Source organism: Protopterus annectens, chromosome 3.part0, assembly GCF_019279795.1.
Source record: "Protopterus annectens isolate FY-2018-M chromosome 3.part0, PAN1.0, whole genome shotgun sequence".
NCBI lineage: Eukaryota > Metazoa > Chordata > Ceratodontiformes > Protopteridae > Protopterus > Protopterus annectens.
The window spans coordinates 152,146,861-152,166,337 of NC_056731.1; the positions used below are offsets into that span (position 1 = coordinate 152,146,861).

Sequence of the window (19,477 nt, forward strand, 5' to 3'; positions counted from 1 at the left end):
TGATAGAAGACTTTACATACAGTGGGTATAATAATTCTCTGCTTTCTATGCACACTAGTAAGGTTAGGGAGGACAGGAAAACTATATTGAAACCAGTGTTACTTCAAGAAGACATGAATGTGATTAATCCGCCCTCTGATAGAGCAAATGTTACTTTAACACCCGTTAGATATCTAACCACCTTTAATCTAAGGACACCATACATTAGACGGATTATATCTAATAATTGGGTTGTTTTAATGGCATTGGATGAATTAAAAACTATGTTAGGCCCCAAACCCTGTTATGCATATAGAAACATGAAAACTCTTAAGAGTTCTTTGTGCTATAAGGATTTTGATAGGGCTATATATGGATCCATTTCAGCTAGGTGTGGCACTTTTAAGTGCTATAATTGCTCCTGCTGTGATGATATCTTCAGTGATGGAAGTGTAATGTTCGAACATCCTATGAGTAGAAAGACATTTAGATTCAGAGTAACGGGGACTTGTAACACCACCCACATTGTCTATCTAGCTACGTGTGTGGCATGCAGTGCTTTCTATGTAGGTAAATCTACACGTAAGCTTAAGGATAGAATCATTGAACACAAGTCAGAGATAAGAAGGTGTTATGAAAGGAATGCATTATATAAACACGTAGCTGAGTATGGGCAACATCATTCTTTTAAATTTAGGATTATTGATGTAGTTTTACCAAATCCTAGAGGTGGAGATCTGAATAATTATTTGGAAATTAAAGAATATGAGTGGATTTTGAAACATTTAAGTGATTCTAAACCAGGCCTTAACAGTATGGTTAGCATTAAGCCAATTTTAGTTAAATTGAGTAGATCTAGATTATGTTAGTTGTAAGTATGTTTTATATTTTGATTTTATATTTTATATTAGTTTGTATATAATTTTGTAATACATTTTTCTGTGACTTTTTGTCATGTGATTTTTGGCTGCAGGTCACATGGCTTGTTTGGACCTGTATTTAAGGAATGAACTTCCTTGCATTGGTTAGTATTGATGAGGGATTGTATCCGAAAGCTTTGCAGGTTTATAAAGAGTTGTTCTATACAGTGGTTTCCTGCCTGTTTTTTGATATTTTCTTTAAAGGCATGAAAAACAAAATATTGCTACAGTCATTGAGAGCTACACACAAGTGCATGAGATGACAAACCGAGTGAATAACATGCTTTCATCTAATAAGGACAGCCTAGAAGCATCCACTACTTGTACCATTTTAATTTAACCTTGTACTCCTTTCAAGAAAATGACTAGTTCATAGGTTCATAGGTTCATACTAGGCTATCTGCACAAGGGCATTTAGAAGCCTAGCCAAAATGTGTTTGGTTTTCGCCACCCATTTTAAATTAATTTTGCTATGCCCTTTTTTGAGGTTAGTATACTGTGCCTCTGTCTAACAGTGACACAGAAGTGATACCTGGGGTAAACCTACGATCTCCCATCCACTCATCAAGATTCCTCTTGAAGAGAGTTAATGAGGGACTCTTCCTAACCTGGACTGGATTTTATTCCAGAGTGAAGGGAGCCTCTGGGGTATGAATCTGTCCCTCCAGCATGTCCTATTTATTTCAGTGCTGAGGTTCAATTCTCTCGAGCATGTAGCTCGATGGGATTTGGATTTTCTGAGGTGCAGCATGTCCATTAATTCCGAGTTGGACATGGCTTTATACGTCAGGCACAGATCGCCTCTGAACAGGCAGTATGCCACTGAGTAGAGCTGGAGTTTCTTTAACTGGGCAGCATATGGCATCTGTTTGAGCCCTTTGATCCTCTTGGTGAGATACTTTTGGGGTCTTTCCAGTTGCTGCAGGTGTCTGGTAAGGTACATCCCAAAAGGGGCATTGTACTCAATTATGGGCCTGATGAGGGATGAGTAAAGAGGCACGATGACCTCCCCTGATCTAGATGTGAATCCCTTCATGATTAGGTGGGCTATATAAAATGTTTTTCTAACCACTTTGGCCACGTGGTTGTCAAATGAGAGATTGCTATCAACTTGGGTCCCCAGGTCCCTAATTACTTCTTCTGTACTTAATGGATTACCACCTATGTGGTAATTTGTGGGCACTTTGTGTTTGCCAAAGGGGATGATTATACACTTTTTGGCGTTTAGCTTGAGGCCATGGCTCTGGCACCAGTTGTCTGTTTCTATGAGGCCCTTTTGGAGGATGCTTGTGTCGGCTGGAGAGTCGATTATGGTGCCCAGTTTGCAGTCATCTGCGAACTTGGTCAGCCACAGTCCTTCCGTGTTGGCCTGTACCTCCGAGAAATATATACCAAACAAGGGAGGTCCCAGGACTGAGCCTTGTGGTACGCCACTTGTAACTGGTTTGGAGTCTGACATGGCTCCAGCAATTCTAACCATGTGGGTTCTGTCCTTGAGCCAGTTTGCAACCCATCTAGTGACATAGGGGTTTATATTTAAGCTGGTGAGCTTATCTAAAATGCCCGAGTGGAGTATTGTATCGAAGGCTTTTGCAAGGTCCAGGTAGGCTGTGTGGACCACCTTCCCCTCATCAATGGCCTTGATGACTGTTTCAAAGAAATCAACCAGGTTTAAGAGGCAGGATCTGCCCTTAACAAAACTGAACTGGGTAGGATCCAGTGTCTGTAGGTCCCCAATATCTTTATTTATGAGGTACATGATGATCCTTTCCATAGCTTTGCAGACCAAGCTAGTCAGGCTTATGGGGCGATAGTTTCCAGGATCCGTTGAGACACCACCTTTGTGGAGAGGGACCACAGTTGCTGTATGCCACTCTTTGGGTACATATCCTGTAGTAAGACTGTGATTGAACAGTAGTTTTATGTTTGGGTTTAGCTCTTCTTGGAGTTCATGTAGGACGCAGCCCGGGACACCGTCCAGTCCCATTGATGCTGTGTTTTTTGCTTTGGAGAGGGTGGCTCTTACCTGAGCATCTGAGATGTCAGGAGGGCAGCACTCTGCCGGGATAGATATTTACCCTTTTGGTGGGGAGGGGGGGGGATAAGTTTGCGCTGAACCTGTCAGCTAGGATGTTGGAAATGTCTGTGGGTTTGGTGTATTTTTTTGTCATTTTGGAGTAATTCTGAGCATATCTGGGAATTCCCACCCAGGTTCCTAACATAACTAAAGAAAGCCTTGTGATTATCCTTAGTGTCCTGTGCAATTTTTCTCTCGAAGCTGGCCTTAGACGATTTTATGAGTGCCCGTAGTTTTTTGCTAATACTGATCAGAGATGCCTTCCCTTTTTGGAATTTTGCTCTATCATTTAGTAGCTTCCTCCTTCTATTGTATAGTTTGTTTATGGCTGGGGTCCACCAGACAGGACGTCTGCCTTTGGAGGATTGGGTCTTGGTTTTATTTGGGATTGCATGATCCATGCATTCCTGAAGGTGTTCATAGAATGCGTTTATAAAGGATTCTGCTGAGTCCGACTAGTGGCAGGAGTGCTGGTGGGACCTCCCAGGGGGAGGGTGGTAATGTGCAGTTGATGCCAGCTTATCTTTTCTAGGTGAGGGAAACAGCTTGGCTCACTGCATTGGTTACACCTCCAAGTCTGCATGTGTGTCACTTGCAGCAGTGATCTCAGTGTGTCCATTCTGCACAGCACTGCTTCACTTAGCCAGGAGGCTGAGCTTGTCTGGAAGCATGCCTGCACCTCCTAAGAACAGCTATAGTGAAGCATACAAGCTGTCAAAGGGGCAGGAATAGGACAGGGCACATGATCTGTAAACTGACCTACTCACCATCATCTGACAGTTACCTCCACTGGTGACAAGTAGGCCTGAGAGCTTTGGCCCCAGTAGAAAAAGAAATAGATCAGTTCAGTACAGGAAAGAGATTCTTTGTGCTGATCCTGCCTACTGCAAAAAAAAAGAAAATGACTAGTGTGAACCAACATTTTTCCCATTTTAAATACAAAATAACTGAGTATATATTTGTTCCTAAGGTTTATGTACTGATTCTCTGTATATGATAATTATCCACAAAGAGAGTTAACATTTTTGTATTCAGTTGAATTTTCCCAGGAATATAAAGTATATTTTACAATGATAGACATTACCTGGTACTTTACAACTGAACATTTAGTGGGGCAAACCCAATTCTATAAAGAAGTATAAAGTATTTGCAGTGTATTTTGGTGATGGAGGTTGAAGGATGCTAATCCAAAATAGTAAAACCATTAAAGTCCAATGTCACCTACACTTCTAAAAATGTTTCTTCATTGGTTCTGTATGTTTAAGTTGAATGAAAATGAAAATCTGGCAGTAATTAAGCTGCAGATCTTGTAAGGCTTATTATCTTAATCTTTTAGATTCACTAATACTATTTACATCATATTTTTGATCTGCAGTAGGTATGTATTTAAAAACAACTTTAACTGTTACATAAAATAAATCAATGTGTAAGTAATCCACAGTACAAACCAACCTTAATTTACTTTTATCAAAATCACACAATAAACCAAAAGAAACATTGTGAATGAAAAATAACTACACTTTTCAAAAATACTATTTATTTATTTTATTTTATTTTATTTTACATTTGTTGACCGGGCTAGTCTAACTGGATATATGTCCATTTTCGGTAGAGGCTCGGGGAGAAAAGCTCCAAACAAACAACAGTAATAATAAAGGTTAAAGATTACAATAAAAATAAACAAACAAAAACAGTAAGTAACCAGACAGTAGTTTACAATAAAATAGTAAATAACAGTTATTTCAAATACATTGCATTATGCATAAAATGACAAAGAATAGAATTTAGGGCATGATCTTCAGAGGAATTAAATACTTAAATGTTGCAGTAGTTTTACAGTTCACTCTTTTATTCATGCTAAACAACATTGTCTAGTTTGAAAGTAGAAACTTGGAAGTAGTAGAACAGGGGTGAAATTCTAGTCAGGGTTGCTGCAAGGGCATAACCAGTGTGTTCTAAGGAATAATTTGAGTTTTTGTTTGAAGAGGGGTAGGGAAGGAAGTCATATAAGTTCACTAGGTAGAAGGTTCCAGCTTTTGCCTGCTGTGTTTGAAAAGAGAGCATCACCTGCCATGTTGTTGGACTTGTTTATGCTAACTAATAGTTTATTTGACGAGCGTAAGGTATTGAGATTTTTACAGGGGATTATGAGGTTAGAGAGTATTGGAGTTTTGTTTGGTTCATTAAGGACCTTATGGGCAATGGTAAATTGGTTAAATTGAAGCTGATTCTGTAGTTCAAGCCAACCAAGTTGTTTTAGGTTGTGACAGTGATGGGTTCTGAAAGGGTTTCCAGTGGCAAATCGGGCAGTGTTATTATAGGAGCTAGCTAGTTTGAGCAGGTTGGTTTTAGTTAGGTTTGTGTAAATTGGTGAGGCATAGAGCAGTATAGAGATTAGAAATTAGTGGGTTATAGTGGTTATAGTTGTAGAAGTAAGGAAGGGTCTAATCCTATATAGGGAGCCCATTCTTCTGTTAACTTTTTTTATAGTGTTGTTAATGTGAGAGTCGAAATTAAGGTTGTTATCTATTGTAATTCTAAGGAGTTTGGTGTTGGAGTCAGGAGAAATGAGGGTACCATTATTATAGATGACTGAGAAGTCTAATGGTGTGGACTTACGGGTAGGAGTAAAGAGTAGGAGTTTTGCTTTTTGGGATTCAAGAGGAGACGACGCTTTAAAAAACATGACTCTACTGTGTTAAACACCTTCTGAGTTATGGATTGTAGTTCAGAAGAAGAGATGGCTGTGCAAATAAGTGTAGAATCGTCTGCATATTGTATATAGGTAGTTTGTGGAATAGCTAAATGCAGATCATTGATAAATATTATGAAAAGTAGAGGACCTAGAATTGAGCCTTGGGGGACATCCAGGGTGACTGGCAGGAGGGATGATAGATTATTCTCCCAGAGCACTGCCTGCTGCCTATTGCTGAGGTAGGAAGTGAACCATTGTATTGCTAGTGTATCAAAAGAAAGTGATTTTAGAATATTTATAAGCAAAGGGTTGTTAACCATGTCAAAAACTTTTGAAAGATCGATAAAGAGAGCTGAAGAGAGAATATTATTGTTACGGTTTCTGTTAATAGAATCAGTGAAGGAAAGAAGGGCAGTAGTGGTGCTATGGAATGGCCTAAAACCATGCTGGGTATTGGCTAGTATGTTATGCTGAATTAAATGGTTAAGTAGCTGGAGATGAATGCATCTTTCCATGATTTTAGCCAAAGGGGATAGTAGAGCTATAGGTCAGTAGTTGGAGTATTCATTTGAGTTACCCCCTTTATGTAGGGGAATAATGTGAGAAATTTTCCATATGGCTGGGATGGTTCCCTCCTTTATGGTTCTGTTTATAAGAATAGATATGGGATAGGCTACAGATGTGGCTGCTTTTTGCAAATATTCAGCTGGGATCTGGTCAGCAGAAGGAGTACAAGGCTTCAGTTTTTGGATGAGTTTGTAGAAAAAATTAGTAGAGATGGGTTGTAATTTGAAACTGGGAATAGGGCTATTATTGGGGATAGGCAAGCTAATGTTATCAATGGATAGTTGGCTGGCCAGGGATTGTATGGCCTCAGTAAAGGTGTTAAAGGTGTTAGCGGTTTCGATTGGGGTCTTGAGATTAGTGTCTGTTGGGCTTGGTGTACTGGAGCGACCAGGGTTAAGGAGTCTATTGATACTTGCCCAGAATTTCTGTGGATTATTTTGCTGTGTTTGCTGCATTTTACTGTAGAAGTATTTATATCTGAGAGTATTGCTTTTTTTGTCAAATTTCTCAGTTGTTTAAATACTTGTTGATCTGCTATAAGTTTAGTACTTCGCCACCTATCCCAGGTTTTATTTCTGAGTAGGATTTTTTGCCTGGTTTCTTTAGAGAGCAAATAAGCTGGTTTTGATCTAATTCTGATGGTACGCTTAGGTGCATGGTGGTCAAGGATGGTTAAGAATTTAGAGGTGAAGTATTTGACAGCCTCTTCAAGTGGTAGGGCTTTTAGGGGAGACCAATTACAAGCACTAATTTCACTTTGGAATAGCTGCATGTTAAAATGCTTGTTGCTCCGAATTATCTGATCTGTTGTGGGTTGGGCAATATCAGTCTTTTCCCTGATTATGTAGGACAGGGAGTGGTCACTTACATCATCAGGGAAAGTCCCTACCTTATAAGTTTGTTAAAAGTTGTTTATAAGAATCCAGTTTAAGGTAGTCTCTTTTTTATTTGGTTTGTTAATTCTAGTAGGGGAGGTAATGGTTTGAGAGAAGCCATGAAGGTTGATATGGGAAATAGGATGGTCAGTACTGATGCTCTTCCAATCAATATTCATGTCACATAGGATTATAGTTTCTTGAGGGAAGGATGATGCGACCCAGCTAAGTATATTCTCTAGTGTAGTAATGTTGTTCCCAGGAGGTAAATAGATACAGATAATATTTATGGACTTATTAGAATTGATCTGTATTTTGGAGATGAGTATTTCAGCATGATTTTCCATAGGAGGGTTGTTAGGGCTTCTTTGAATAGAATTGCTACTCCCCCACCCTTTCTTTTGTTATGATCATGTCTCAATATATTATAACCTGGAGGTGTGATTTCATTATCATGGGTTCCAGGTTTTAACCATGTTTCTGTCAAACATAGAATGTCAAAGGAGTATACATCCAGGAGAGCATGGAGGTGGGGCACTTTATTATTTAAGCTGCGGATATTGAGATGAGCTATTAGGAGTGAGTTGGGAACTTTGGTAGGGGAGAGTGGGGTAGTAGAATTGGGAGTATGAGAATTTGTGGCAAGGACATTGGCTGGGCCTGGATTAGGATTGATGTCTCCATCTTCTAAGGATAGTCTTTTCAGCCTAAGTAAATAATTATGTGTGTTACTGATATGATATTGAACTTTCCTGGTTATTATGTTATTATATTTAATGTGGGACAGTCTGTGGTACTTTGATAGAAGGTAGCTTGGTGTGGAAGTTATATTTATATGATGGCGAGAGGTAGTGAGAGATTGTATGGTTGTTTGTTTATAAGGATAGTGAAACTGAGAAAAATTTAGATGTGTAAATGAGGTTAAGAGATAAGCTGATGTGAGAACAACTATAAGTGTGGCAATGAGAAGCATTTTGGTAGGAGTATATTTAGCTAATGTGGGCATGATGCTTAGTCTGATTATGAGAGCTAACAAATAGGTAAGACTGGTGTAAGTACTAAGATACATACATAGGCATCTTAAATTATAATACTACAAAAATCATTTATTAAAAAAAAATCAACAGCCAGTGCCATGGCATATAGAGATAAAACCCTGCCTATGACCCAGGAGACGAGATTCATCTAGTGGCTCATTGAAGGATGGGTGTGTCCATCTTGGGGAGAGAGGGCACACACTTGTGCATGTCCCTCACTCTAGATCTCTGGTGCAGGCTGAAGATACAAGAAGAGGCATTGTCAATATGACACAAGGACAGTAGGTGAATCACCATGTAGGTGGAATGATACTCCATTTTGACACACTATACATTTTTCCTGAAAGATGGCACAAGTATATGCAGGGGTGGGGAAAACAGTTAGGGGATACAATGAAAAGTGCTTCCCAATAGCACTGTGACACTGCACCAGAGTTCTTGATATCCTCACCAGCCCCAGACCTTCCCTGGGGAGGCTAAGACAGTAGTAAATTAAATGAGGACCTGGGGTAAACTGATAGTCAGCTATGAGGAGGTACAAATATGACAAAATAAATAAACAGCCTGGTACCATGCCATAGAAGAATGGAGCCCTGTCTGTGACTCAGGTTACTAGAGTTCAGTCTGCAATCGCAGCATGGAAGGTGTGGCCAGGAACAGGCAAGAGAAAAGAGGTGAGATCTGTTCACCTCTCCCACTGGGGTTTGGAGTATGCTTGCATTCAAGTACACACAGGGTGGTGTAATTTTGCTGGAAGAGACCACGAAAACCATTATTCGTGATGCAGAGGAAGGAGGATGGATACATGGTGGAAATGAGGGGATATCCTCAAAAGTCAGCCCATTGCATGAACCCTCAGCATCCCTCTCAGTGGGCTCTAACCTGCTGAGAGAAGGACTGGGCTGATAGACTAAGAGAGAAAGTGGATCTTCAGACCTCTGCTGTCTTTATATGTATCTCCTTGACAATTACTATATTATTATCCACCATGCAAAATCTTTAATTCATCCAGACTAGTAATGTTGTACAGTCACACCTTATGCAACATATTACACCTTTTTAGCAATATGTCTTCATTCACCACTTTTGACAGAATAACTCTTTTTACAAATCACACTTGTTCTGTCCTCTTTCTGTCCAAATTGTCAACACTTGGGCTGGCCTGCATCTCTTGCTACTCATTTGACTTTTAGAAGCCAATCAATTAGGCATAAGTTTCATTTGTTCATTTTTAATGTTTATCACAAATGATAGTCTCTTTAATGACTTTCAGGAGTTATTCCTTTATCCTGGAACCTTCTTATGTTAACAGTTAACTAGCAAAGAAAGAACCTAATATATTTCCTACTGTTAACAGTGCTGTTATAATAGTAACATATGAGTCATCACTCAAACTAGATCTATTTCTTTCTGCCTCCATCACCGGTTTCTGCTTTCTTCCTTAACCACAAAGTGCTGTACACCCAGAACTTGTCAGACAGGAAAAACAAATATTAGGTGGACCCATTTCCTCACAAATAACATGTACAACTATTTCTTTACTGCTAATCACATTTTAAGTCATCCTCAAATTGTGTATAATTACTTACACCTCTATTACTCGGTGTTCAGAATGCAGTCTAATATAAAATGTTTCAGCATGAATATAAATCACAATATACTTTTAGGTGGCTTTTCACCTAAACCTAAATAGCTAAGAATAATTAACAGCTTAAGGCACTCACCTACAACATAAAAAAGTTTCCTTACTTCACTCATCTTGTAACCAGATATACCTCTTACAAGCATATTATTCTAGACTAGGCTTTCAGAAACTAGACAAATGGAATGATGTATTAATGCTGTTCAATCACAATCATGGGACATTTTTAATTTCTCTTATCTATAAAATAATAAAATAATAAATTGCCCATCTTATTCTATCCAGTCCAGGGCTTTCAAAAATAATTCTGTATTCCCCTAGTAATGGTTCTTTTGATAGTGAAATGGACAATCACAGACCCAGACATATCTTCGGTTTAGACTGTCTAATCAGCATGCTTTCATGACTATAAGATGCACACTATTTCTTTTTTAAAGAAGTTCCTGTGGAATCCCATTTAGCTGAAAGACAAAAATGAAACCAAAGCACCATTACTATTAAATATGTTTTCTATAAACCAACCAAAGCTAACAGTCTATTTTAAGAATGGAGTTGGAAAAAAATCCCTGCAAAAAGAATTTTAAATGATAATAAAGCAGCCTACTTCAAAGGTTAGCAGATGTCCTTAGATAAGAATAGAAAAGAATTCTAGGTACGTCAGTTTTCATGGGGAACACTCCCTCTCCATATCTTGACTACACTCTACCTTACTGGCACTAGTAACACAGATCCTTTCACTACCGCTAACATTTTCTCATTTCTGTTCTGCTTCAGTGATCTGCTTTCCTCTTCCCCATCTTCACTTTGTATTCTGCAAATAATACCCCCAATTCTTACTTTTACAATACCCCTATTTCAATAATCACAAAGTCCTTAAAAAATGTACTAAAACATCTGCTCTGGAGTAGAGGGGATAAATGCATGCTTCCTCAAAGCCTTAATGCGCTACATAACCTTCCTGATTTTCCATATATTTAATGCATCTTTATATAGTGAAGAATATATACAGTTATAGAAAGTATTCACATTGGTCCCACTTCCCATAACTGGTAATAACATCTCTTCTGCTGCTACTGACCTGCAATACCGATTCACTTAAATTTTTGGAGACTATTGCAGCTCTGCAAATAAATTAACTCCCAGCAGATATGGCCATTACAGCAGAGAACAAAAAACTTTGTAGAAATGCATATTGACTCTATAGCCTTGCTTATACTCTGTCATCACATCTACAAAATCAATGGTTAAGTCACGTTCAATGGAGAATTTGATTTGATCTTCCATCAGCTGATACTTGATGTTCTGCGTGTCTCTGGACTTTAAAAATGCCATTCAGTGGTTGCCTATTGCCTTTATACAGAAATCAGAGTCTATTTCAGTCAAATCTTTCCCCTTGCACACATCTCCTAAGGTTAATTTTATAGTCTGTTTTAAGTGACTTTCTTAAGTGTTCTCTCTTTGATCCTCCCCATTTGAATGTGATGGTCATGATATTGTCTGTGCATACCAGCAGCCTAATCTCTTTAATTTGCTTCTTTTATCCAAATATAATGGTACTTGATTTGCCTTAATAAACACTTCAGAATTAAAATGTCAGAAAATGTGGTTTTATTATCTCTACAAGAATCGGGCAACTTTGGACTAAACAGTAACTCATAGTCCATACTATCAATGTCTAGCAATTCAACTGCCTGGCAATCTGGCGTTGCCTTATTCTCCTATAGTCAGAGTGTTAAAGAAATTTGCATTAGAATCAATAAAGTGATAAATGCTGCATTTAGTATTATTTAATCTCCCCCAGGTAAATATGTTCTAATCAATTAATTTGAATGTTGTATCCTAGATATATTTAGTACATCTTTCTAGTGCCAGTCACCTGCAGATGTTTTGGAACAAATATCCCACTGTATCCTTTTCCTTCTCACACCAAGCACTGCTCTGACTCTCCCCACAGAAGTGAATGTCTAACTGGTACTGTAGCTTGAGTTACTTTCTCTCTTCCTGTATCCTTAAACTAATTGATATCCAATGCCACTCATTCTGTATTACACCTCCTATTTGCCCCCCTTCAATGAACATCCTTGTCCATCCATTATGGCTTAAAAAAATTCATCCAGAAGCAAGTCCTTCTAAAATCCAGTTCAGGCAATCTAGAATTATCTCGCTACTGAGTTCCATTCCCTATTACTGATGTAATGAAGTGTATCGTTACTAACGCTGTCTGATTGCTTTATACGGGCTGCTCACTTCACATTCTTCTCCTTTGTTATGTTCCTCAAAGATTCTGCTTCGTAAAACAAAGCACAACGTTACTTCATTTTTCCTACAACTGTCCTTTACCCTCCAATTACCCTTTATCTTATTTCCTGCTTTTCTCTGATCATTTTCCTTTGTCACTGGTGTTATAACTGTGTATGCCATGCTGTACATCACCCATTTAACTACTACCTCTCCAAAATCTCCCTGTTATCCATCCCTAAGAACTGCTTTCTGTCTTTTCAGAAGTTGTGCTGAGTGCCTATATGATGACTGTGAGTGTTTTTTATATGTGCATGTGTATCTATCTATAGATAAAGATATAGATATAGATATAGATATAGATATAGATATAGATATAGATATAGATATAGATATAGATATAGATATAGATACAGGTGCCATTTATTTGAAAAACCCAGAATACTGAAAATGGGAAGTTGCTCTTTCCCCACTGTTGTGTGATACTGGAATTGGTATATATAATTTGCAGGGGCACAACAACAAGTGATTCTATAGGGTGGCTTGTCCCCTGCATTAAGTAGATTTTCAATATTTTGAGTTTTCGTCATTTCAGGTTTCAATATTTTCACATAGATAGATAGATAGATAGATAGATAGATAGATAGATAGATAGATAGATAGATAGATAGACAGACAGTTACATAGATAGATAAATTGAAAGAGAGTGGGAAACAACAAACAGATGCACTAACAACTGCAGCCAATATTCAAAGGATATTTAAAAGCAGCACATAGCTGGAACCAAGATTTATTAAGAATATAATCACATTTATATTTATTTCATGTCTAAGTAAATTCTAACCCGACTACAAAAAATATCAAATTATTAAATTAAGTAAATAAAACAAGTGTCAAATGGCTAAAAAAGCACTTGATCCATTTTGTGGAAAAAAATGCCTAATGCTACTGAACTTTAGGCAACTCACCTCATTTATTCAAATGTTGCACATGCAGTAGAAACTTGTAGGTATACTGCAATATATGAACTGCAGTAAGAAATGAGTCCACGTCTATTCCTGCTAACTAGTCAAAACATTGAAAAATGTTTTTATAGATTCATAGGTAATTACCATGCTATTGATCTATGAGGTTTTTAAGAAGTCTAGTCCTGCATTCCTAAAGAAATTGTTAGCCCTTATATTTTGCAAACACAGGCCGCACAAGTGTATGTCAGCATGCATTTTCTTAAATATATGAAGTCTGAAACTCAAATTAATGTCATTATCTAGTTAATTCAGTCCACAGTTATTTGCCAGAAAATACAAATGTGAAAATCTGGGCATTTAAAGAGGTATGTTGTGAAAGGATACAACTACGCATTTCTAGAAATTTAGTTTCAATCCAGGGTTTTGGTCTTAACTATTTGTTTGGGACAGGCCATTTTGTAAGAGCATGGTGTACTCTGGAAAGTTTATGATGGCACCAACACTACAGTCATCTGCAGACTTGGTCTGACTCAGTCGCTTAACATTTCTTTTGATCTTCAAGAAGTAAATGCCAAAGAGAAGTGACCCAAGGACTGAATCCTGGGACACATCACTAGTGAAATGGTCTTTTGGATGAGTTAGAGACATTCATCCTTACTTCCTGCATTCTATTTGTGAGCCAATTTGCTATCCAGTGAGTTAGATAGGGGATAGCGTCTAGCTGGAAGAGAGTATATCTACGATGCCTGAGTGTGGGATGGTGTTGAATGCCTTTGCAAGGTCCATACAGGCAGTTTGAACTGATTTGCCCTTGTCAGTTATCTCAGTGACTTTTTTGAAAAAGTCAGCCAAGTTAAGTCAGCAGGAACTGCCCTTGCCAAACCTGAACTGGGTTGGGTCGAAAATCTGTGGGTCACCTGTATCCTTATTTATCAGCTCCTTAATGATCTATTCCATAGCCTTATAGATGAGGCTGGTCAGGCTTATGAGTCTGTAATTACCAAGGTCTGCATAATCTCAACTTGGTGTAAGGGAATGACTGTTGCTGTCTTCCAGTCTTCTAGCACAAAGCATGCTTTAACACTATTGTTGAATAGCCTATGTAGAGGTTCTGACAATTTATGTTTCAGGCTAGCCAACAGGCAACATGGTATGTTATCTGACCCTATAGACATAGTGTTCTTGACCTTAGAGATGTACCTTGAGAAAATGTTCTTTGGAGATTTGATGAGAGGTGGAGAAATGGGCATTTAATCTGAGAATATTGGGGGGGGGTGAATTTTCTGCTAGTACACTGGCAATGACCTCTGGGTATGCGTATGTGGTATCATTTACAATTATTGTTACACAGTACTGGGCATTGTTTCTGAGATTTCTAACATAGTTAAAGAAGGCTTTGTGGTCATCTTTCACCTAGGTGTCTATTTTTACCTCACTTGTGGCTTTGGGTAATTTGATCATGATTCCTACTTCCTTGGTTAGTTTAGTAAGAGTGTTTTTGGCTTCATGAGAGTTACATTTATTTTTGCTTGCAATGTTTTTTTTATTCCTTTTGTTACAGAGCCTGTTTATATTAAGGTAAAACCATAAGGGTTATTTTTGAATTTTGCATTGTATTTATTTCTGAGAGAGGCAGCTACATCTATACAAATATTTACATGTGCTAGAACTTGAGAATTTTGCAAAAGCAATAGGACCATTGAATTCGAAGGAGCTTTTCAATTTAGTCAGGTCATCATTTGGTTTTAATAGACTAGCCTTTGCATAGCCTCTGCATACTAGGGCATTGGGAGGTGCTTCTGGCTTCAGCCATAAAGTGAATATGAGCGACTTGTGATCTGATTTGCTTAGGGAGGAAGATACAACAGGTGAGAAGCAGAGCTGTCCTATACTAGTAAGGACTAAGTCCAAGATCTTACCTCCCCTGGTTAGCTTGTGGACTAACTGATCCATGGAATTTGTATTTATGAAGCTGTACAAGTCTCCCAGCTGGTGGTGGGATAGTTGAAGTCTTTCAGGAGAACGATGTTTGGCTTAATAAGTAGGGATTCCATACTGGTTATGTAGGAGATATAGGCCACACAGGATATAGAGGGGTCCTGTAGTTAGCTATGATGTAATAAGGGGTTTTGTTTATAATGAGTTGCATATGGGGGAATTCCGTTTTTGTCTTGTCTAATGAGTCTTGAGGTGATGTTTTTTTTTTTTTTTTTTTTTAGAATATACTGACACTTTCTCCTTTACTACCTACTTCTAATGCCATTGGCCAGTATGACTGATTTGCATTGAAGATTGAAGTTCTCCAGTCATGTAGTGCTTCCAGTGGTCTTGAACAAGGGCTCATTCCTGCATATATCTGCATTTTCCAGGGAAGTAATGCGTGTAGGTGGTGAAGTTTTTGATAAAGCTCCTGTCATTGAACAGCAGTACCTTAATGCTGTTATTATGTTTAGTTATGTTGGATGTTTTAGAAGACTTACTTTGCCCAAAAGAGGCGTGATAGGGTGGACAAGGTTTTAACCAATATACAGAAGCATTGAGGGAGAGGTTCAGGCAATTCTTAGCAAAAAGCAGTTTTGACTGTCTACCATTTCATCCTATGCTGGTATATATTGTACCCTTTTTGGATGACACCAGAATCAAAGCCAATTGTTGAAGTCAATTACCGTTTGTTCATATTGCAGCATCATTCTTGATGATGTTAAACTACTGCTCAATGCTAGGTTCATAGCGGCTTCAGACACATATTCCAAGAGCTCCATCATGTCTCTCGTCATGTAGTCCAGTGAGGTACATCTCATGTTATTTACACTCACATGTACAATGACTGTGTCATAAGTGTACTTGTTGTGCAGGTACTTGAGTGCTTCTGTGATGTAGTGAATCCTAGCCCCTGATAGGCCACCAATCGTGACCCTCTCTTTGCTTAGCCTGGTGAGGGGGTGCATCGGTATGTCTCACAATGGAGTCAGCTATAAAGAGGATATTGGTATGTGTGGTAGTTTACCTTATGGGCTTTTGGACTGAGTCTATGAGACTTGTAGATGTATGTGTCATTGATGGAGCTGCCTGTTATGTGTTTGGGATTAGACACTGTTTTATTCCAGCACATACAAAAAGAATCAGAAACAGACAATGGAATATACTGTATGTGTATAAATAAAGCAATAGAGTCTATAAGGAGAATTCAACCAGCTTATAATTAGTTTTTGTGCATTTTTTTTTTAGGACCATCTTTCCCAGCCTCGTTCTCCTCCAAATGGTGACTTCAATGAGAGTGGTTTGGTCCTTGTTAATCCATTCTGTCAAGAAACACTTTTTACAGCACCTGAACATGTTTCTCAGATCTGAGCCTTTTTGCAGTATTGTCATTTGCTTATTGTTTGCAAGAATATAACCTTTTGTTGTGCAACTCTGACAAACTGGAATATTAATTCAGCTTTCATACCCCTCTTTACATTCTTTACCTTCCATCTTTAACATTTTTTATATGTGTTGTAAAACTTTGAGAGAAACTGTGGCTTTATAAAATAAAGTTATTTCTAAACAAAATAATTAATAGCCTAAACTCCTGTTTATTTGCACTGTATGTATTATGTTGTACTTGCATGTGTATATTTATGTATTTATTTATTTGGTTTGTTTACCAGGTAGTACACCAATCACAGTAGACCATTTGTAGACACAGCCAGTTAACTAATATAATAACAGAGGCAAGAAGACAGAGATTAAAATAGCCAGAAACTGACTGGAACTGAGGTTCTTGTCTACTGACACTTTTCTCCACTGAGTTTCATAACTCCTTACTATATGCTTCCCTGAATTATATTGATGCTTTCTACTGAGTAAGGATGGAAGTTTCATCTTTCACACCCTTCAGATTTACATATTATGGTTTCAATATCACCGTGACATCTAATATTTACATGCAGACAGACAGGCAGGTATATGGATGGCTATGTATAATGCTAGAGCAAATACATGCTACAAAATAGATGTGTGAAGAACAGGGACAAATGCATAAGTAAGTCCTTAGGCTTTTTTTCAGTTTTTGTACTGCAGGAAGTGTCTTTTTGCCCAAATATCAAACCTGATTTTCTGTCATATTGTTAAATAAGAACATTGATCTTTACAGCAGCCTTGAAGTTGATTTGTTGTTATATCTAGTCTGGAAAAGACAAGTAAGTTGGAGCAAAACATATCTTTGGGTCAGTCAAATAATTGAGACGATCTACTGATTTCATTCCAAAATTGGCAGCACATAATGAACTGTATGTTGACTCCTTTAACTAGATTTTCTAGCAAATACATTTGCAATTGAGATAAATAAGAAACAGTAAAAACGTGAGTACCACAGCAAAAAGAACACATGGTCTCAAACAAAATAAAACTTGACATCTCAAGAGGTAACACAAGCTTAGTAAGAATAATTGAATTTGCATTAGTAACACTGATGAGAGAATTTGCTGAGTGGCTTTTATCATAAACCGTACAATATCAAATTTGATTTGTGTCAAATACACCTACATGGCTGCTGAAACAAAGTTAATCAAATCATATTTGATAAAGATCGTTTCCTCCAAACAGTATTTTATTCAAAGGGAAATACTAGGGATAATTACTTGTCTTATTTTATTCCTGCTGAAAGTTGTACACTCAATGGTACCGTCAGACTTTTTTATTCTAGCTCTGAAATCACTCAGTGTCAAACAAGAAATAGGGTGCTATTCATAGTCACGTCCTGCATAAGTGTACAAGTGAAGTCAGCAAACAACCACACTATGTACAATGTAAACATAGTAGGTTTGAGCACAGTGGTACTGCTTTTTTTACATGTGCAACCTTTGAAGAACTGCCTAGCTGAACTGTGCAAGGCAGAAACAGTATACTGAAGTACTGTACAGATAAATAAGATGTTCCCACATGTGAAAGTTAGCTGTAAGTTCATAAGTTTGCTAAATAAGCAGGCAAGTTCAGCCTTGTGCTAATATTGTGGGACTTCACTGCAAAATGTTGCATGCCTCTTGGCATAGAGTCAATCGCATGTGAGTAAACCCACTGTACTTGCAAACTTAATATGAAGGTTTCCATCGATGGACAGCAACATATCTGATTTTTATGGGTTGAAATGGAAAAGGGGAGAGGAGAATACCAGGGGAAGCATGGCATTATGAAAAAAGTGAGTTGAAAAGGAGGTGGTGGGAGTGGAGAGTAGGTTATTCTTTTTTTTTTTTTGGTAGGGATAGATCCCTTCTCCTATAACATATTAGGGAGGAGGTGTGAAGGATATTGAAGAAGCAAATGTAGGGATGTCAGTTAAGGAAGACTTAAGTTCTAGGACACAACATAAAACAAAACAAGAAAGACAGGGTGGGTGATCACACAATAGCATGGTTCACAGATGAAGGGGAAGATAGACAGACAGATAGAGAATGGACACCTACTGATAGGGGATTAAGCACAAGATGTGCTTATGACACAACAGAGAGAAGACTAGTAATTACAGCCCTGCACAGGGTGTCAGGGCAAGTGGTCACTGATGTTGAAGGGCAGGTTTGTGGTAGCTTAATGTCCAGATCCTGCCAGTTCAGACAGTTTGGCAGTCACCACAGGAAGTGCTGCATGGGTCTCACTGCGTCCCCAGTGCCCTCTCAACTGCAGCCTCCACTACTGCCTGCAGTTGAGGCTGTCAGGCAGGGTAGCACATCTGGAGCTGGCCCAGAAAAGGAGTCACCACTTCTTCCCAACAAAACAGTCCCTGGATCCACAGCAAATGGAGGTTGTTCCCAAGCAACCACAGCCCAATGCAGCCAGGGTTCCCCAAGCTGTTCTGGACCTACAAATGGAAAAAAATGGGAAAATTCAAACAGTAATATAATTTCAATGATTAAATACTGGCAAACAAATAGAAAGTTGAAAAATTAAAGGAAAGTCACTTACTGAGTCACAAGACTACAGAACTAGGTATTACAGCCTCCTGAGGTGAGTACTCCTGATAAGCTTGATAGCTTCCTTGATGCAGAAAACAAAATGGGAGAAGAAAAAGGGTATTGTTAACAGAGTCCAGACATTGTCAGTACATTTAAGGGTAACAGTATGCCGACCTGGAATGTGGATGTCATGTGACAGCTACATGTCTGTCAACAATCTTAATGATATGGGCCACCTCCTGAACTGTACACCTTGACAGTATTTCCACAAACACCTTGTACATCTATAGCAACCCATCCATTAGATACCTATTGCATGACATTAAAATGTGCAAAGCAGAACTCTACTCAAACAAAGGAAGTTCACTTGTCTACAGTGGTGAGGAAATCATTGTATTTTGTGCAACTTATAAACAAAGGTATGGCATATAAGTCCATGGAAGTCATTGTTCCACTGTATTCGGCATTCATCAGACCTATCATTGAGTACAATGCCCTCTTTGGTATGTACCTAACCAGGCATATCCAACAGTTGGAACATCCATAGAG

The 19,477-nt window shown here is 38.3% G+C and overlaps 1 protein-coding gene across 5 annotated transcripts in view; it reads left to right on the forward strand.

Moving 5' to 3' along the window:
• TMEM108 (transmembrane protein 108) overlaps nt 1–16,553 on the forward strand; it is a 1,727,675-nt gene extending 1,711,122 nt beyond the window's left edge. For all 5 annotated transcript variants that reach the window (XM_044064647.1, XM_044064651.1, XM_044064649.1 and 2 more), the window contains one exon: nt 16,227–16,553. In XM_044064647.1, coding sequence (XP_043920582.1) covers nt 16,227–16,349 — 123 coding nt within the window. In that variant the 3' untranslated portion in view covers nt 16,350–16,553. The remainder of the gene's footprint in view (nt 1–16,226) is intronic.
• Nucleotides 16,554–19,477: the final 2,924 nt, after the last annotated feature.